Here is a 21,406-nt window from a genome sequence, read left to right as displayed (position 1 = left end):
CTACATGCTCTTGAAAAATATGATGGGGAAAAAGAAAATCAGTTTCAAATGAATTCATATAAATGTTGGCCACTGAAGGGGCACAGGTGGAACCCATCGCTACCCCCTTTGTCTGAAGAAAAAAAGATTCTAAATACCTAAAAAAATTATTTTCAAAGACAATGTCGATCAGAGACATTAAGAAATGAGTGGGAGGTGTAATCTCCTGTCTAGTGTCTAACAGCTTCTCAATAATAAATCTGACATCATCTAATGGAATATTAGTGTATAATGATGCCACGTCTAAGGTGACAAAAACTGCTTGAGAGTGTATGGGTGAGTTCTCAATCTTCCCAATAAAATCTCTTGTATCCTTGATATATGATCTGGTGCTTTTAGCAAAAGGTTGCAAGAAGGCATTAATGAAACGGGAGATAGGTTCAAGCACACTGCCCACAGCCGAGATAATCGGACAGCCAGGAGGATTCACAAGTGTCTTATGTATTTTAGGTAGGGAGTAGAAGATGGGAACTCTGGGAAATTTGGCCATCAAAAAATCAGAAGTATTTTTATCAATATAATTTAAAGTTAGTCCTTCAAAGACCACAGTTCTGATAGTATTCATGACTCTAGAAGTAGGATCACTCATCAAAGGTTTATAAAAATTCCGGTCATACAATGTCTTTTATTTTCAACGTCATAAGCGTGAGCATCAAGGAAAACTATAGCCCCACCTTTATCAGCTGGTAAACATACAATGGATGTATCATCTGCAATATTCTTAATTAAATTCAATGTGGAAACAGAAATGTTAGTATCCGAAGGCTGCCATTTTCTCCTCTTTTCTAACTTATCTATATCCCTCAAAACTAAGGTTTGAAATGTGTTAATTTGGAATCCTGGATTTTTAGGTAAGAAGGTAGATTTCAAACGAAATTGACTAAATGAAGTCATGGGTCTTTGCTGTCCTTTAAAAAATTCTTTTAACTTAATACTCCGGAAAAGTTTAAATAAATCAACTCGGGTTTGAAAACCCGAGTACTTCGGAGTAGGGACAAAACCTAGACCCAATTCTAATGCTTTTGTTTCTTCAGGCGTGAATATGCGAGAGGTTAAGTTAACTACGAGACTTGGATACAATATGGTTCTGTTGGATATATTTTACAGAGGTCGTTGTACCCTTATGAAAATTGATTAATCAACTGAAGAAGTTGAGGTCGTTATACCCTTATGAAAATTGATTAATCAACTGAAGAAGCTCTTTCCAGGCGAAACACACTCAAATCCGGAGGTGTTGTCTTGGATTTGTTGGACTTTGGACCTTGATGAACACTGTTATTATTGCAAGTTTCATACCAGATTGTTTCTGGATCTTCCCGGAACCAGTTCATTTTCTCTCAAGAGGACTCAGTATTGGACTTTGATTTGAACTCGAATTGTACATTTTGGACTCTATTTCATTTCAATACTTTTATTTTTCATGGGTGGGGTAACCTGTGACACCTTGGTTGTGACTGTTTTGATTATATCATTGACAAATGTACAGAATAGTACACCAATACTGAATTATTTTTGAGTAATCATTATAAAATTCAGTTTGATTATTGTTAATTGGAGCTGGTGCTGTTTTTCCCTTTAACCACTGCCTGGAAGTTGGCAATCCTAGGAAAGGTTGAAGAATTTCTGAGAAGGAGGAACCAATTCTATTGCTTCTTTCCATAAGGGTATCATGGGGGTGTAGAACTTGAAGATTCTGATGGTTGGCTGCACTGCAAACTCTGTGTTGTAGCCTAATCATTATAGTACATTCCCCATTGTCGTGTGTGATATCTTCTCAATGTTTTCTGATGGCTGGGGAGAGCTTCATGCAAAGTAGATTGAAGTCGAGGACTCCTCTTACAGAATAGCAAGGATCTGGAATGTTGCCATATCATCTGTGATCATCTTGAAGACTTCTTCAAGGATGGCATTAAAGGCATTCTGTCTGAAGATCGGTTACTGGGAAAAGAGATTGCACACCCTCTGTGTGCCCTGAACCAGGGTTATTGTTAGGGTCTGCTGGATGTCAGTCCCAACGAGAGCAAGTGTGGAGCACATGGAACATAAATTCTGACAAAATAAATGCAGTAAGGCAAGCATAAGATGGAATCTGAGGAACGCATAGCTCGAAGCATTACAATAAACAAAAAATGTCTTAAAACGTATCAGAAGCAGAAAACCAGCAAAGGAAGCTCTTTGAAGCATTAGATAGCAAAGATGTGAGGATATTACTGGAGATGAAGCCGAACAAATTCTTTGCTTCTCTCATCATGTTTGGCAGATACCTGTTCCTGAATCAATTTTCTCAAAGCAGGTGTGCGAAGAATTGAGTTAAACAGAATTGCCCAAAGAAGTTCTAGGACTAATTAACAAACTAAAAATAAATAAATCACTGGATGTGGACAGGATACAGCCAAGAATACTTTAAGAGCTCAAAAACGAAACTGCTAATCTTCTGACAAGAATAGGTAATTTTCCATTAACATCAGCCTCTGTGCCAGAACTAGAAAACATCACACTAATATTTACCAAGGAATTCAGGGGGACATGGGAAACAATAGATAAGTTAGTTTAGCCTCTGTTCTGGGTAAATTGGTAGAAAATATTTTCCAAGACAGCATTGTTAAACACACCAAAGAATGAGCCTTGCTGAAGAGTAGGGTTGCCTGCTCCGGGTTGGGAAATACCTGGAGATTTTGGGGGTGGAGCCTGAAGAGGGTGGGGTGTAGGGAGGAAAGGGACTTCAATGGGATATAATGCCATTGAGTCCACCTTCCAAAGCAGCCATTTTCTCCAGGTCAAGAAAATGTCGCCTGGAGATCAGTTGTAATAGCGGGAGATCTCCAGCCACCACCTGGAGGCTGGCAACCCTATCGAAGAGGAATGAACATGGTGTCTGCAATGGAAATTTTACCTACCTCACCAGCCTCTCAGAATTCTCTCAGAGAGTCAAGAAACAAGTAGACAGGGGTGACCCAGAAGACAATATATACTTAGATTTCCAGGAAGTGTTTGGCAAGGTGCCTCTCTAAAGGCTTCTGGGAAAAGAGGACACATCCTTTCATAAATTGCTAACTGCTATAAAAGAGGAAGCATCTAAAGTGGTTGAAAAAATTGATAATTTTTGAAGTGGAGGGAGGTGGCCATTGTGTTGTATTGTGTTGAGAGCCAGCGTGGTGTAGTGTTTAACAGTGGTGGACTCTAATCTCAAAAACCAGGTTTGATTCCCCACTCCTCCACATGAGCAGCACACGCTAATCTGGTGATCCGGGTTGGTTTCCCCACTCTTACACATGAAGCCAGCTGAGTGACCTTGGGCTAGTCACAGTTCTCTCTCTCAGCCCCACCTATCTCACAAGGAGTCTGTTGTGCGGGGAGGGGGGGGAAGTGACTGTAAGCATGTTTGATTCTCCTTAAAAAGTAGAGAAAGTTGGCATATAAAAACCAACTCTTCTTCTTCTTGTTGTGTACTTGTGTTATGTTGGTCCCAGTGCTACTTTAGTCATCCATACATGACCAGTAACTGGAGGTGAACAGTGAGGTTAAAAGGTTTGCAGAGGAAGACCAAAGTATTCAGAATGTTGTTAATATGAGTGGATTGAAAGGAGCTGTAAAAAGACTTCCTGTAGAGCGTTTGGTCCGAGCGCCATTGTTTCCTGGGGGCTCCCAGGAAACACCAAGAGTCGTTTAGATTTGGAGTGCAAAAAGCACTCCAACTCGGTCCTAAATAGTGGATCGGGAAGCAGGAAATTCCCCTGCAGCCTTCAAGAGCGGCTTGGACTCCCATATTCTCTGAGAGCTTTTTTAAGCCTCCCATAGAGTTGGAAGTTGTCCCCGCCGGCATAGGGGCTACCATTGCCACGGATGACTCTTTGGATTATAGGCTTTGACCTCCTCTATACATTAACATCAAATAATCTATGAAAAGAACAAGAAGCCTCACCTTTGGAAGTCAGAGTGAGTAAAAAGACACTTTTTGCCTTTATCTTGATTGAGAAGACCTGAATGACGATAAAAACACCTACGAAAACCGGCGACTCCCTGCCCAGCGTAACGAGACTTTTAAAATAAACAAATGCCATTAAATGAACTGACTAAGACCTTATCAACTTGATCAGTGAGTAGACGCAATAAAAGGGACTTTTGAATGACTTTACAACTACCAATTAAATGCTTTGAGGGGAGGGAGGGAGACGAAAACCTTCCCCCCCCACTTCCGGCTCTCTTTGATTCAATGTCCAGCCACGTCGCCTCTTAAGACCGGAAGATAACAAGAAGGGCTTTGTTACCATCGAAAAGACAGGGCAGATTGGAAGACTTGAAGTGAATCTCCCCGGTGTAACCATCAAATCGTTCCTACTACTTAACCACCGAGAGGAGACGACGCAGGGTCTATGATACTGCAGTTTCCTGTCTACTTTCTTTTCTTTATCTGTGCTGCTTTGAAGCATAATTGAGGATATCTTGAAAATTACAAAGCCTGCTTCTATATAAGAATACAAGCAGATATGTCAAACAAGAGGATGGAAGAGATGTTACTCAAACAAATGGACATGTTTGCAGTGCAACAAGATTTAGTCTTTGAAAAACAACAAGCGCTCTCACATCAAGCATTTCAACTAGCTGAGGTGATGAATATCCTATTTAAATCAATTAATGGAAAACTGGACACAATTATTGAGGAGATCCACAATATGAAGACCCAAGATTTTAAAGAGGTAGCTGCAAGTGACCAGCTGGCAAGGAGAGAGAGCAACATGAGAGAACTCAATACCTCTACAATTTACTTGTCTGAGTTACTGCTGACAGGAGGAGCATTATTATCCCAAGAAAACACTTCCTGGCAGCCAGCGATGGAGGGAGACATGATGAAGGATTTTACCAAGAAGATGCTGGAAATTTTAACAAGAAGCCAATGGATACAATCACCGGGATCTTCTTTTACATCTTCAGAGGCCAGAATTGCAGCTACCAAATTGAAAAACGGGGGGTGGGGATTGGGAAATAAAGAAGGACTGGCAGATCCCCTCCCAAAACAAGATAATGCTAAAATGATGCTTATTTTTGGGGTGTAAGGGAGCCACGGTGGATTTACTTTGATGAATTTTTAATGGGAAAATTTGTTTATGTATTGATCTAATCCCTTTAATTTAGAATAATAGAATGTTATATAGAGACAATGATGATAATATTATAACTAGGTAGGACTTGAAATTGCTTATAGAAGTAGTATAGATAGCTTAAAGCAAGTCTGTATGAGAGAAAATAAGGATTAGAAATTAATTTGAAATGCAAAAGTGTTAACCAGTAGAATTAGTGACTGAAGAAGATGCGGGGAAGTCACATATAGTAGATAGCATAGAATATTATAGATAACATATTCTCAGTAATAGCAATGAACTTTTTTTGTTACAAGCAGTTACAACTGAATATATTGTTGAGATATGTTTATTTTAGTTGAATTCTAGAAAATAATAAAAATAATTAAAAAAAAAAAGAAAGGAGCTGTAAAAGGACCATTATAAACAGGGCAAATGGGCAATGAAATTGCCCATGAAATTCAATGGAAGTCAGTGAAAAGCTATGGACATGGGGCAATAAATCCTAGTTTCGCATATATGGTTATGGAGTCTGAGCTGACAGTAACAGACTAAGAAAAAGACCTTAGGGTTGTAGTGGATAGCTTGACGAAAATGTCCTTCATGGAGTAATGATTTCAAAAGGCAAAGTCCATACTGGAGATCATTAGGAAAGAGACTGAGAATAAAACTGCCAGTATAGTAATGCCCATCCATTAAGTCCCTCTTAAAGCCAGATTTGGACTACTGAGTACGGTTCTTGTCACACAGAATTGTTAAAAGGATATTGAAGAACTGGAAAAATACAAGGGCAACCAAAATGATAATGGGGTTGGAATGCCTGCCCTGTGGTGACTATGAGGTTTTTAGGTTTGTGGGAGGGGGAGGTGGCTCAGGGGGGAGACATCCATCATTATGCATGGTGTAGCACTCCAAAATATTGGCACTCAATCACCCCATGAAACTGATTGGTGCTGGATTCAAGACGGACAAAAGGAGGGGCTGTGGCTCAGAGGTAGAGCATCTAATTGGAATGCAGAAGGTCCCAGGTTCAATCCCTGGCATCTCCAGTTAAAGGACCAGGTGATGTGAAAGACCTCAATTAAGTCCCTGGAGAGACACTACCAGTCAGACAATACTGACCTTGATGGACCAAGGGTCTGATTCAGTATAAGGCAGCTTCATGTGTTCATGTGTACTACTCCACCCAAAGGGTAGTTGACTCACTAATACAAGATGTGTTGATGGCCACTGGCTCAGATGGGTTTAAAATGGGTTGGACAGATTTATGCAGGATAGTTTATCATTGACTGGTAGCCATGAAAGTTGAATAGGGTCCTGCGTTTCAGGGGTACAATGCTGATTGTCAGACATTGGGGAGCTGTCACCAGGGGAAGGCTGTTTTCTATGGGTCCTGTTGGTGGGTTTCCCTGTGGCATGTGACTATTGGAAACAGGATGCTAGAGGAGCAGGATCATTGGTCTGATCCAGCACAGCTACTATTATGTTCTTGTCCTAGCATTTTGTTATGCTTATCCTTCAATTGGGACGGATTTGTGCACCCATAAGTAAAGCTGCCTTGAAGAAAGATACACATTGAAATGTACTAAGGTGTTAAGGTGTTTCCACTGATCGATCGATCATTAATTTTAAAATCAAAAGCAGCATCGTGGTACAAATCAATTAAAAATTACTACTTTAAAACTCCCTATTTAGCCAACATCGCAAATTACAATCTTAGAGTGTCCTTCACATCATTACGCTTCCAAACTATGCCAACAGCTATATTGGCGGGGTGTTACTCTCGAACACTAAGGGATCAACGGTTTTGTATTTGTGGATCCTCAACTCTGGAGGACTTGCCTCATTACATCCTATTTTGCCCATTGTATGCAGGCCCCAGGGCTAAATCTTTGGCGGGAAGATTATCCGGCATCAATACACACTTGGATGCAGAGAAAATTATATTTCTGTTATCAGATATTTATGCATATGCATCATATAGATAGAGGCTCTTTGTTTGCTCTTGCAGCAAAGAAAATAAGGTCTAACATGGTATCGGAATAATCAGCTACTTTTCTTTTAAATTGAAATGCTTTAGTATATTTCATTATCTATTTAATATTTTACTTGTTAATCTATTGCATTTGTATTTTATTTATTTGTTTTAGCAAATTATGATGGCCAATAAAAATTTCATTCATTCATTCATCCATTCATACTAAGGTGTTTTTTTTTAGTGTCAACTTGAGGCTTGCCTCTCCCCTTTTTAAAAAACAGATACGGAAGGCTATGTATCCTCCTAATTTTCAGCCCAATGGGACACATTTTAGCACTAATGGAAATTTTAGCTTTAATGGAATAGTCATTTTGCATGCTGACAGGCAACCATGAAAACAAAATAAAAAACCCACTGGTATGGCAGGGCTGTGTGTCTGAGACCTGCTGTGACTCATTATGAGGACTTCAATCTTGACAGAAGACACATTGTGAAACCCAGATGTCTTTCTCTCTCCACAGAATTCAGCGCTCAGAACAAGGCTATTAAGTAAGGCTCTTGAATGCTTATTTCCTTATAAAACCACAAATATATATAGCAGACATGAACAAGCAGCCATTCTCAAGAAACTCTTCAAACAAGTCAAGTAGCCACTTTGTACCTGTTCCCAAACAGGGAAAGGACTGCCTTACTGCTATGATTCAAGTAAAAAGATAAAGGTAGTTCCCTGTGCAAGCACCAGGTCATTCCTGACCTATGGGGTGATGTCACATCCTAACATTTACTAGGCAGACTATGTTTACAGGGTGGGTTGCCATTGCCTTCCCCAGTCATTTACACTTTACCCCCAGCAAGCCTGGTATTCATTTTAATGACCTCAGAAGAATGGAAGGCTGAGTCAACCTTGAGCCTTGAGCCCATTGGGATTGAACTCAGGTTGTGAGCAGAGATTGGACTGCAGTACTGCAGCTTACCACTCTGCGCCAAGGGGCTCTACTATGATTGAAAGTAACCAGGCATTACTCCATAGAATACTTTATCCAAAAATATTTAAGAATGCTTCTGCTAACTGTTCTCTAATACATGACACTCTAAGCAAATTTTACTCGCACCTTTACAGGTAGGGCTGTAAACTCACAGTTCACTTAAAGAGATACCAGGAAGAAACTGCTTTATGCAAACTTGTAAGCAAAGTGCCTGCATGACATTTTTAAAAACCTGTACATTCCCCCCCAAAAACCCCTGCACATTATGCGGGTGGCCCAGAGAGCCATTAAATTGTTCTGTACAGGAATAGTATTTCCTCTATACTCATGTTTCTCATCTGATCTATGAGACAGGCTACTTGTTTCAGTCCTCTGATCAAATCTCTCAGAACAAGGAAGCCAAGAGAGAAGTTTGTAGAAGTAAAAGTAATGCTATTATATGTGCATTTCTTTACATGCCAAGTTCACACACAGACACTCCCCATCGTCTTTCAACAAAATACATTTCTGCCTCATGTAGAGTTCGATACTTTGCTATCATCCTCCTCCATTGAAAAAAACAGCTGAGTGAAAAGGTACTGACCCTCTTTGAAAAGAATGTATTTATTTCATCACGTCTGGTTATTCGTCTTTGTGTGTTTCCCCCCCCAAAAAAAAACAAAAAACAAAAAAACATACAGAGCCAAGTAAACGTTGCGGTAATAGCTGAGAAAAGCACAGGTCACAGTCGCTGTGCCTCAGAGCTGTTGAGCGTTAAGAGCTTGGGATGGCGGTGTTTACTGTATTCTTTTAAAATGAACATTCTCTTACCATTTGTCGGGTTTGTCCGTGGTTAGGCAGCCCTAACAAACAGGAAAGAGAATAGAGCCCGTAAGACACCATTGCTTTTCCAAGACAAAAAAAAGAAAATACAAAATCAGAACAACACGGCTTTGCTTGCAAGTGGCTCACTTTCCAAAACAGGAATCACTTCCACATTTGATGACTGTCGGTCATGATATTCTTCACTCATCTAAAAACCATTGCAAAAAACCACACTGTCCACTTTCATCTTCTATTCAGCACTACTTTCCCAACAAGGTCTGTGATATTGTTGCCTCAGATGGTTGGTTTTATCGAACTACTTTTGATGCCTTGTGTTTCAGTCCACATCAGCTTTATTGTACTAGAAGGGACAGGGGAGGAATGCCAAAGATTTACGGTTTTCTTTAAATTTTGGTGGTTTATACCTAAGCCAAGAAAATGACCACAGGCAAAATCATCCAGAGTCTTTACCCACTGCAGTCTCTTAATTTGAACAAGCCAACACAAGCTATAATTGCAACCACCAAGCACACTGATCATATAACTTTGCCAGAATGCCCCTCCCCTGGGCTATTTACACCCCACAGTAGAATTTCTATATTATTTGCTGACCACCCGTGCTTGGTAATCTTTGGTGTGTGGCCTCTGAATTTCAAACTGCTGGGATTTTAATTTATTTATCTACTTCATCCATACCCCACCCTTCTCCCCAATGGATAGGGTTGCCAACCTCCAGGTACTAGCTGGAGATCTCCTGCTATTACAACTGATCTCCAGCCGATAGAGATCAGTTCACCTGGAGAAAATGGCCACTTGGGCAATTGGACTCTATGGCAATGAAGCCCCTCCCCAAACCCCTCCCTCCTCAGGCTCCACCCCAAAAACCTCCCGCCGGTGGGAAAGAGGGACCTGGCAACCTTACCAATGGGGACCCAAAGCAGATTACATCATTCTCTTCTCCACTTTATCTTCATGAGGCAGGTCTGGCTGAGAGCGTGTGACTAGCCCAAGGTCACCCCAGCAAGCTTTCATGGCGGTGTGGGGATTTGACCCGGAACCTCCCAGATCCAACACTCAAACCTCTACAGCACATTGTGACAAATGTGTCTTGGCACCATTCTATGTTCAGAGGTTGTGAGAGTGGCTGCAGAGAGAGACAGATTTTTTGTGTTCTATATAACCAAAGGTTAGTTCTCTTGCCTCCTCCTTGCCAGACGAGCGGAGAGTTATCTCTGCTAAGTTTCTGTTATCTCTTTAGGGAGGACAGGAGAGTTTCTGCTTCTGCTTTGTTCTTAGAAGAAGACTCCCATTTTCTATTCTACCCCAAAAAAAAAATCCCTCAGTTTTCTGATTTTTAGGTGGGCGGTGGGAACTATATCACATGAGGTTTAAATTACATGAGGTTTAAATGCTGTTTTGTCTTGAAACATTCTCCTAGTCTTTCTTTAAAAAAAATAAGTATGGTGGATGGAGAAGGAAGCAAATGTCCTTCTCTGCCAGAAAGATGTGTCCTGCTTGCTGCCACCCTTAACATTGTACCTTGACCTGCAGCCAGCTGCCTCGGTCTATGAACAAAACCCTTGCTCCATCAAGCCATCTTAGCGCTAAGCATACAATCAAGGCATGAAAGTGGCAGCTCTGCCCTGTATCTGGACTGGAGTGTTGAAGAAAGCTTGGTAGATAACGGCCACAAACAGATCTACTCACCAAGAATGTTTTAACTGTTTCAATACACCATCTCAAGGTTAAGATTGTCATGGCCTCCAGGAGCAAATGGAGTGGGGGGGGGGCTGTGAGGAGGGCTCTGTTTCTCTTCCCCTCTGCTTGTTTATAGAATCATAAGAGTTGGAAGGGGCCATACAGGCCATCTAGTCCAACCCCCTGCTTAGTGCAGGATCAGCCTAGAGCATCCCCGACCAGTGTTTGTCCAGCCTCTGCTTAAAGACTGCCAGTGAGGGGGACTTCACCACCTCCCCAGGTAGCTGATTCCACTGACAAACAACTCTTACTGTAAAAATTTCCTAATAATTTTTTCCCTAAACTGGTTCTGAGTCTGGAGTGGACTCTGGCTTTCCCCCAGGGTCCATGCATTTCTTTGATCCATCGTTACTGGCCTCCCCATCCTTTCCCCCCATTCCTGACATCGGTGGGGGTGACCGGCTGAAACCCTGCTACATGGTGGCATCTGGGGAAATTTTAAGGCCGTCTGTTTGAAGTTATATTATAATATTTTATTGTTGTGTTTAACAGGTCTTTGACCGTAATAAATAAATGATGATGATTATTGTTGTGTTAATGTTTTATTGTTGATTGAAGTTTTAATGTATTTTTAAGATTGTAACCCGCCCTGAGCCTGGCTTACTGAAAATGAGGGCGGGCTATAAATTTGAAAAAATAAATAAAAACATAATTTCACATGCCTCACAGGTTTCTCTGGCTATATGTTTATTTGGTGCATTTCAATAATGAGTTAAAAATCAGTGCTTTTCTCTTTTTAAAAAATGTTTTTTTTTAAAGTGGAAGTGGGGGCTTCATGGCTGTTCAGAAGGGCCAGTGAGTACCCTGCACAGACAGCAGGAGAAAAGGGAAAGGTACATTGTTTACTCACCGAGAAGGTCCTTTCCGCTCTGAAGTAGAAGGGCATCTTGATCTTTGGGTGTTTCTCGCCCATTGCTAGGGGTAGGCAGGACTAAACTAACAACTTCCTGTCTCCTGGCAAGGAACACCTCCCCTTCCAGTTATTCTACAGCAAGCTCAAGAGACAGGGAAAAACACTCACAAACAAGGAGTACAAACAACAATAAACTGAACGATAAACTTAGAACTATTCTAAATGTATTGCTACAATATTTTTAGGCCGATCGAATCCGTAGGCCAGTTTGGTGTGCTTCGGTCCACCCTTGTAAGATGATGTTGCCATCTCCGGTTGGGCAAGATGCCCTTCTACTTCAGAGTGGAAAGGACCTTCTCGGTGAGTAAACAATGTACCTTTCCCGCTCTGAAGGAAGGGGCTGTGATCCCATTCAGAACTTGGAGACCACTGGCTAGGTAGGCTTCTCTGATGCATTGTCTAATGGATGTGCTGATAGACTGTCGGGACATGCGAAGTCCCTTGTTGGGTGCAGAAATGGAGATAAACATAAATTCCGTTCTCCTAATGGATTCAGTTCTAGATATATAAATATGAATAGCTCTACGCAGGTCCAAGGTGTGCCAACTCCGCTCTCTGGGAGTAGAAGGGTTAGGACAAAAGGAAGGGAGGTGAAGTTCGTGAGACTGATGAAACCGGGAACCCACTTTGGGGGTGAACGAGGGATCAGTATGTAGCATGACTTTATCTTTGTGAAAGATACACAAGTCTTTGCGAATAGAGAGGGCACCCAATTCTGAAACCCTCCTGGCAGAGGTTATGGCAACTAAAAATAAGGTCTTCATCCTTACTAATCGTAAGGGAACTTCTTTCATAGGTTCGAAGGGACTTTTGGTTAGAGCAGAAAGTACAGTGTTCAGACTCCAGGTAGGGAAGCGGTGAGTCACCGGAGGGGTAGATTGAGCCACTCCTTTAATAAAAGCCTTAACCTGAGGGTGCGATGACAGAGGAATCCCATCAATATCCAGACAGACTGAGGCAATAGAAGACACTTGCTTTCGTAAGGTTTCCGCTCTAAGGCCCTGTTGTGCACTGTTCTGTAAAAAGTCTAGTAACTGAGGTAGCTTAGGAGAGATAGGGTTGATCATCTTCTGGTGACACCACCTGGAGAAGGCTTTCCAGGTATATTGATATATCCTTGTAGTAGAAGGATGTCTGGCTTTAAGGATGGTCCCCACCACCTCCACAGAAAGCCCAAGGGCTAAGAGCCTTGCTTTTTCAACCTCCAAGTGGTCAAATGAAACAATCCAGCATCTGGATGAATCATCGGTCCCTGTTGAAGGAGATCCAAGGATGTCGGAATCTGCCAAGGTGCCCTGATGGAAAGCTACATGTGCCGGAAACCACGGCCGGCATGGCCAATTGGGGGCGATCAGGATGACTTCCGCTCTCTCCGCCCTTATCTTCCTGATGACTTTGGGAAGGATAGGCAGTGGTGGAAAGGCGTATAGGAGACCCGGAGGCCCCTGAGTCAGAAGAGCGTCCACTTGCTCTGCTTCTGGATGGTAAAACCAGTAGAAGAATCTTTCCACTTGACGATTCTGGACTGAGGCGAACAGATCCACTGTGGGCGTTCCAAACCAGCTTGTGAGGGTTTGAAAGACTTGAGTATTCAGCATCCATTCCCCTTCCTGGAGGGTCTGACAGCTTAACCAATCTGCCTGAGTGTTGTGGATGCCCTGAACATGTTCTGCCCTCAGAGACAAAAGGTGTTTTTCTGCCCAGATCATGATGGCAGATGACTCCTGGTGCAGGTGAGAGGAGCGAGACCCACCCTGCTTGTTGATGTGGGCCTTGGTCACCACATTGTCTGTCCTGATTAGCACATGTTTGTTTCTGACAAGGTCGTGGAATTTGATGAGGGCTAGGCGTACTGCCCTGAGTTCGAGGAGATTGATGTGGAGAGATGTTTCTGACTGGCTCCATACGCCTGAGCAAAGGAGTCTGTCACTGTGGCTCCCCATCCCTCGAGGCTGGCGTCTGTAAACACCTGGACTGGCTGTTCGTGTAGATACGGTTGTCCGACTGTTAGATTGTCGACTTTGGTCCACCATAAGAGGCTCGTCATGGCCACCGGACTGAGGGAGAGGGTCTTGTCTATCTTGTGTGTGATGAACAGCTGGAATGGATGTAGCTGCTTGAAGTGGTCGGGAGTGTAAGCGAGCCCAAGGAATCAGGCCTAGACATGATACCATGAGGCCCAGGAGCCTTGTCAGAGCCATCAGTCAATGTCGTGACAACTTTACCATGGACTTGGCCACTGCCGCAATTTTGCGGGCCTTGTCTGTTGGGAGGAATACTGAATTGGTGGTGGACTCTAAGACCACTCCCAGATGTAGGATCCTCTGCGATGGGCATAGCAAGCTTTTGGCTTTGTTTATAAGAAAGCCGGGCGTTTCAAGTGCCGTGATGACTCAAGCGGTGTGCTGAAGTGCCAGGTTGTATGAGTGGGCGCATATGAGTAGGTCATCTAGGTAGGGATGTACTTGGATTCCTTCCTTCCTTAACATCGCCACAATAGCCACCACCACTTTGGAAAAAACTCGGGGGGCAGATGTCAACTCGAATGGTAGTGCCCTGAACTGAAAATGAAGGTTTATATAGTTGAATCTCAGAAAGCATCGGTGGGACTGATGGATGGGGATATGCATATAAGCCTCTGTGAGATCTATGGATGTCATGAAGGTGTTTGAACGCAGTGCCTTTATGATGGTTCGCAGTGTCTCCGTGCAAAAATTTTGGCCTTGATGAATCGATTGAGAAATTTGAGATCCAGGATAGCCCTCCAGTCTTCATTCTTTTTGGGGACTGTGAAAAATATGGAGTAAACTCCCTGGAGATGTTCCTGAATAGGTACTTCCTCTTTGGCCCCGATCCAGATCAAGTGAGAAATGGCTTCCATCGTTCTCTGATGTTTTACAACACTACAGTAGCATGGCTATGCAACAAAGTGATCTGGAGGCTTGTGATGAAATTCTATTAGATATTCCTGCTGAATTATTTGTAGTACCCAGGCATCCGTCTGGGAGTGGCGCCACTGTGGAAGGAAAAGTTGTAACCTTCCCCCCACCATTGGATCCCTGGCGTCACTGCTTATTTCCTTTGAAGAATTTGTCAGGTTTGTCCGCCCTAAAGGACTGTGTTTGTGAGGGGCGGTTGAATCTGTTGAAACGTCAAAAGGACCCTCTCTGAGGAGCCCAGTGTGGGCATCTCTGATCCTGTCTGAACCTGGATAAGGCATGGTAGAATCAAAAGGACTGAGAGTATTGGCCAGGACGGGGTTGCTTTTTATGGGATTTAAGGATTGCCTTATTTTTATCCTTAATTTTGGAGAGCATCTTATCTAGTCTCTCTCCAAATAACTTTCCACCCTTGTATGGGTGACCCATTAACATGGTCTTGGACCTATACTCATCCGACCCATAGGGCCCTGTGAATGGCCGTATTGGAGGTGACCGCTCTAGCAGCGAAGATCACTGCGTCCAAGGAGGCATCTGCCATAAAGGAGGACGCTTTTAACACTTGAGACAGGCCCTCGGCTATTTTTTTTATCTCTGGTGGGTAGAAGCTGAGTGAGCTTCTTTATCCAGGCACTTGAAGCCCTAGCCATCAGTGCTATTGTGGTATTGGCCTGAATAGACAGTGCAGCTGCCTCATGCACCTTTCTGGAAAGAAATTCCATTTTTCTCTCGAGCTGATCTTTAATAAAGCCCACTCCATCCTCTGCCAGGAAGTCAGAGGATTGAAGGGCAGAGATAGGAGCATCTGCCACAGGCAATTCCAACATATCAATTGCATATGAGGCCACATCATATAGTTTCTTGGCATTGCCAGAGAACTGTTTATTATGTAGGGGGTTATCCCATTCAGCTCTAATAATTTTCTCAAAGAATTCTGGTAAGGGGACCTTAATAGTCTGGGCCTCACATTGTGGGAAATATTCCTTGGAACCTTTACGTCTGGATTTAGGCTTAAATTCCTCAGGAGCTTCAGCTTCATCAGATAGGTCTAAAGCAAAAAGTGCCTTGGCCAAAAAAGGCTGGAAATCATCAGAACAGAACAGCCGAGGCTGCTGTTCTTGAACAATGGGGAGTTCTTCATCTGAAACGAACTCTCCCTCCTTATCGTCAGCCCCAGAATCCCTATCCACAGGGTAGGTTTCATTTCTCTGCCCTTGGTAGGTTTCATTTCTCTGCTCTTGGATAATTGGCACTGCTTTCATAGCTGCCTTAGTGGGCCACTGCCTAGAGGGGGCGCTTTGGCTGTAGCCAGGCTCCTCCTGCATGGGTTCAGATATGACTGAGGACCCAGGGGAAGATGTCCAACTATATGAAAACCCTTGAGGAAGTGGCTGATGAAGTCTTTGAGGAGGGTAACCCTGCTGGAAAGGTAGGATAAGAGATTGAAGCCTCTGAAAATGTCTTTGCATGGAGCCCTCTATCATATTATGTATGTGTTCAAACGTGGGGTTCTTGGGGGATCCCCCTTCCTCAGAAGGGTGGGTTACTTTACCCTCTGTAGGTATCCTGGGCTCCACATCCAAAGGCAAAGCAGAGGATCCGGCGGGGACCTTAGAGGTTGAAGCGGAACGCTTGCGGCTACCACCTTTCCCCCCGCCATTAGATTTGTTTTTCTTCAGCGATTTTCCAGCCAAAATAGATGGCGGCGGCGACTTTCCGGTCTCCCTCTTCGATAGTCCGCCAGGGCAGCTAACAGCTGGAGCCGATTTTAAAGACAATTCTTGATCTGCATCAGAAAGGAGCTTGATGTCCTCCGATGCAGCTTCTCCGGCAGCCATTTTGTTTGCCGTGTCTTTCCCATGGCTTAGCTGTTTCTCTCGCGGCTCGGCTGATGGTCGGCAGAGCCGGGAGCTTAAATTTAAAAAACAAACGTACCCAAACGAGAGGGAGGGTAGGGAGGAAAAACAATTGGATACGGCAAGGTAAGGAAAAGAATCTATTCTAACCTAATTTCACTAGACCTAGGCAGCAGCTATGGCTGCAACGCTCTCACCCCAGCGAAGGAAGGAGAAGAAGGGGAGGTGTTCCTCGCCAGGAGACAGGAAGTTTAGTCCTGCCTATCCCTAGCAATGGGCGAGAAACACCCAAAGATCAAGATGCCCTTCCTTCAGAGCAGGAAGGAGATGGATTCATGAGAGCCACAAGAGGAAGCTATCAGCCAGCCGAGGGCAAATTTCCAGAAATATGCCTATAAATTAGGAAGGATTTCCATGAAAAGCTAGCAAAGAAAGGTGTTGTTGTTGTTTAATTTGAACATTCTGAATCCAGATATTCTATTCATCAAGCTGAATTCTCACATGTAGACAATCTGAATTAAAATTAATCCAGATTTCCTGATTTAATTAGAGCTCAGATGGACAACATTCTGATTCACATACAGACTTGTGACCAGAGGAAATGTGAGCTGCACAGGCTTCCTTTCCTTATCCCTCTCCACAAAGAATAGTAGCCTGGAAAGAAAATCAATTTTTTTTAATTTGAATTCCTCTATTCTTTGAAAACAAGATAAGAAGAGATCAAAAAAGCAAACAAAAAACAAACAAACAATTGAACAAAAGGCCTCTAATCCAAAATAAAAGCTAATTTGCCCCCCAGAACAAGACACGGCTCGATTTGCCTCCTCCCTCTTCAGCTTTCAGCAAGAATTTTCAGAGAAGTAGCTGTGCTATATTAATTCTGTTGCAGCAAAAGCAACGGAGTTCTGAAGACGATCGTGTTTATTGCAGTGTAACTACAGCCTACGGAATTCATTGCAACAGGATCCTGTGAGGCTGATACTACAGTCCGCTTTAAGGAAATGAAAATCTAATTGTCCAGACATGGACCTGTGTCCGGATGCACCCTTCCCTCAAGGCCACGGAGCTGAAATATTAACCCTGTTCGAGGTCTCAGGAGGGAAGAAGGAAAGAGGAAGATCTGCTGAGGCAACAACTAAAGAGAGCCTTCTCCTGGCTCCGGCTGACAATATCATTAGCCAGTGTTGAAGAACAGGGTACTTGCTTAAGGCACACCTGGAGCTGGCCAGCAGCTTACCAAAGATGGCCACCTGGGCTAAGGAAACAAGCAAGGCCCTGCTAGACCCAGGTGCAGGGCCAGCTGGATTAATGGAGAAGGGTGGGTGATTGGCTCCTCAAGGGTGGAGGAGGTGGGACAAAGCCAGAAGGGAGAAATATCAGGACTCCTTAGGCAGGAAGGAGGCAGAACATTGCTGGGTGGTGAGGGTGAGTGCTGTTTCAGGGGAGGAAAGGAAGGACCAGCGGGGCAGAGAGAGTTCTGAGACAACTGTGACTAGTGCAAGGCTGGCTTCATGTGTAGGAGAGGGGAAACCAACCCAGGTCACCAGATTAGCCTCCACCACTCATGTGGAGGAGTGGGGAATCAAACCCAGTTCTCCACCGCTCCTAACCACTACAACAGGACATTACATTTGACAGATATAGGCCAGAATTTATTTTTTAAAGAGAGAGGGAGAGAGAGAGAATACATAAATGAGCCAAAGGACTTAAACCAATTTGAAAATCTGCTGAAGACAGATCTGTTCAACTTGCAAGCAACTGGACACATTTCTTGGCCCTCCCAGACAAGAAGGCTGATCTTGCTTGTTTTTTCTGAACAACTGGTACTCTAGCCATTTGAGAACAGGACCTTGATGGTTTCTGGAGGAATAAAAGCAAACGACACAGGGAAGTCTTCCTCTGCAGCTATGGATACAAGTGCATTGGTAGCCAATCATGCGGAGGTTTATGCAAGAACTAAACTGTACGGTATGCATGCTAATGCCAAAATACTGTTGTTGTGTTAGCACGTGGACCCAATGTACTGTTAGTGGCTCAGTTCAGGAGAATGACTTGTGAGAGGTTGTGAATGAAATCAGGCCCATCAGTGAAGCCTAATTATATTCCTGTGCATACCATCTGGGAATGGCCAAAAAAAAGCACCCCTCTTAGAAATTCAAGATATGATATTCATTGAGCAACCTAAAAGTTAGCAGATGTTTGTGTATCAGATGTACAGCCTTCCCAATGAAGGCAGCTAAAATAAGGAAATAATGGTTTTGTTTGGAAAATGTCGGTTACCTAAAGCATTGCCTCCTACAAGTCATGCATTAAAGAGCCACATTAAAAGATCTTTTGTCATAAGAGGGTAAAGAATAAATAAACAGTATAAAACCAACCGAGGCCATTTGTAGGCACTGGGCAACATCAACAGGAAGGGTGCCGGTGTTAGCTGCAGTTCTTATCTGCTGGCTGGATGAATGTATTGTTATGGTATTTAAATTGAAGTGTTTTAACTTGATGGCTGAGTTTTGGTCATGTTGTTGTATGTGAATCCTTGCGGGTGCGTGTATTCATGCTCCCTCGTTGCTATTTTACTATGCCAATAAAGGTGTCTGAATCTGAATCTGATCTTTTGTCAGTTAACAGTGTAGAGGAAGTCACTTCTAACATTCCAAACTTTCTTTCCAAACGCCATGGAAAACTTGTACCAATGATTTGTCACAATTTCTAATACCTGCTGCTTGACAGATGGCTATCCAGCCTCTGCTTAAAAACCTTCAGTGAAAGAGAATCCACCATCTCCCAACGCAGTCTGTTCTACTATTACCAACCTTTCACTCAACATGTTCCCAACATTATTCTTTCAAGGAGTTTGTTTCAGACTAAAATAGGCACATGGGGTCATCTCAAATTCAGAATTCATGTGTCAGTCCAAAAAAGATCCTCAGGGGATCATAACTCAAGGTACATCTGTCTTCATTCTAAGCTCGTGGCGTGGTGTGGTGAACAATGCCTTCTTAGCAATATATTTCCTTTAATAACAATTGTTGCACATTTGGTAGCATGGGTTTAAAATGTCTCTAGCAGCAAAAATCTTACCAATCACTACAGTTAACTAGGACCCAGTAACCGGAGATGTAACACCTATTAAGTATTTCTGACTGACACAATGTAAGTTCTTCCAGGACATTCACAACTTCTCTTCCCCTCCAGAATTGTTCTGATGTGCTAAATGTCCTTGTCTAGCCTGGCCCAAAGGTAGCGTTGCCTGTTTCTCCTCCCTTATCTTTGGGGAATCTTCTCCCATTATGTCGTTAGAACAACTTCTCCCATTGGGTTTTTATAACAACAAAAATCCCCCGTGATACAGATACATAAATATAACTCCAGAGATGGTTTCCTGCTAAAGAGCCTTCTCCCCTAATAACTAATACACAAACAAAAGTGCCTCATGAAAACTGCTACTGTAATATTCAAAGTATATAAACAATACTTCAAATTGTGAAATATTAAAACCATAAAGAAAAAGCAGAGAAAATATTCCTTATACAAATATTGTCGCTAAAACACTTTGCAGTGTAAAGGTATACTTCCCCCACTCAGTGTCTCCAGAAATACAGGACTTTTCCACAAAATAAAAAATGCAGGAAAGTCTTCCCTAAATGTTTAACACAAGAAAAATACAACCATTCTATTAATCCAGATGCCCAAATCTGTATTACTACAAACCCCTGCCATGTGATAAACTGGTAAACTCTACTGGCTATCTCACAAGTCCCAAACTCAGTTTACCAGTTTTATTTTATTTTTATTTTTTTTAAAAGACCAAGCAAAAATGGACAAGCTGAGGGATGAGATTTACTTTAGAAACATCCTGTGTTATTCAATTCAAGGCTGTTACCACACTAGGTGTTCCCTGCAATGTATCAAGAGTTTGGAAATGTTATAAAAAATTATGTTCGCACTTTCAATGTATTCCCACCGATGTATTAAGAGTTTGAAACTGTTATAAAAAATACTGTTCGCACTTTGTTTGGCCCCTTTAGCTGTGAAGACATCTTCCAACCATTTTTTAGCCATGGCATCCAAAAACCCTTTTAAAGCAATGTTTTTTATAACATTTCCAAACTCTTGATACATCACTGGGAATACCTAGTGGGGTAACAGCCAATCTGTACTAAAGTGGCTTCCATTTGTTGATTACGGGAATCATTATCAGAATTTACAAGTAAACGTCTTACTGTAATCTAAACTATGAACTGTGTTATACACACGCACACAAAGAATCTGATGGGTGGTTTACTCATTTGTTCCATCCACAATGAATTTCCAGTGCAATCTACAGCAATCCTAAACACGCTAAACACAAAGGGACTTTTGTCTGTATATGCATAAGATTTTTACACATTTGCCTGTTCTTCTCAAATACCCTGTTCTTTTAAAAGGACTGAGGAGCAGCTGCAAAAAGACAAATGGTGGCTGGGGGTATCAAACTCATTTGTTACGAGGGCTGGATACAACATAAATGTCACTTGGTCGGGCCGGGCCATGCATACCATAAAATTTAATGCCAGGTACCGGAGATACAAACTTTATAGAAGACACAGGCAAAGCCAATTAATGATATTATTTTTTACTTTACTGGGCTCGCCAGCCCAGATTGGGAGTGGAGGGGTGGCTGCCTTGGCCGGCTTAGGGGTAGATAAGAGCTCTCAAGGGGCCAGATTTGCTTGGCCCCCAGGCCTTATGTTTGACACCCCTGCTCTTGCCTGATGACACAAAATTATAAGATGTACTAGAATCGGTTAGGCATCAAATGCAGCTCTAGTCTGAATTTTCACGGTGCCAGACTGTACATAAGTGACGTATGGATCTACAGCATTTACAAGAAAAATAATTTTCTCCACCACTGGAGACATGTTTACCCTGGTTAAAATGGCCATGAGGAACTTAGATATGGGCTCTGAGTAAAGGGGAGGGAACAGAACAGGGAAGATCCTCCAGATCTCAGGCTCCTGGCCGACAGGCTTTCAGGTATAACTGCCCATTAGCATGGGTGTTGGCATAGATTGG

General features: G+C 42.8%; 1 protein-coding gene across 2 annotated transcripts in view; it reads right to left on the bottom strand.

The window, feature by feature from the left end:
- MTA1 (metastasis associated 1) overlaps positions 1 to 21,406 on the bottom strand; it is a 115,361-nt gene that overhangs the window by 15,750 nt on the left and 78,205 nt on the right. Inside the window, exon 18 of one of the 2 annotated variants that reach the window (XM_056862901.1) lies at positions 8,892 to 8,923. The exons of the other annotated variant lie outside the window; for it this stretch is intronic. Coding sequence (XP_056718879.1) covers positions 8,892 to 8,923 — 32 coding nt within the window. The remainder of the gene's footprint in view (positions 1 to 8,891; positions 8,924 to 21,406) is intronic. 2 annotated transcript variants of the gene reach the window in all.

The sequence above is a fragment of the Euleptes europaea genome, chromosome 17 (assembly GCF_029931775.1).
Source record: "Euleptes europaea isolate rEulEur1 chromosome 17, rEulEur1.hap1, whole genome shotgun sequence".
In the NCBI taxonomy this organism is placed as follows: domain Eukaryota; kingdom Metazoa; phylum Chordata; class Lepidosauria; order Squamata; family Sphaerodactylidae; genus Euleptes; species Euleptes europaea.
The sequence above is the reverse complement of the archived record's forward strand: the minus strand, read 5'-3'. Positions and strand labels throughout refer to the sequence as shown.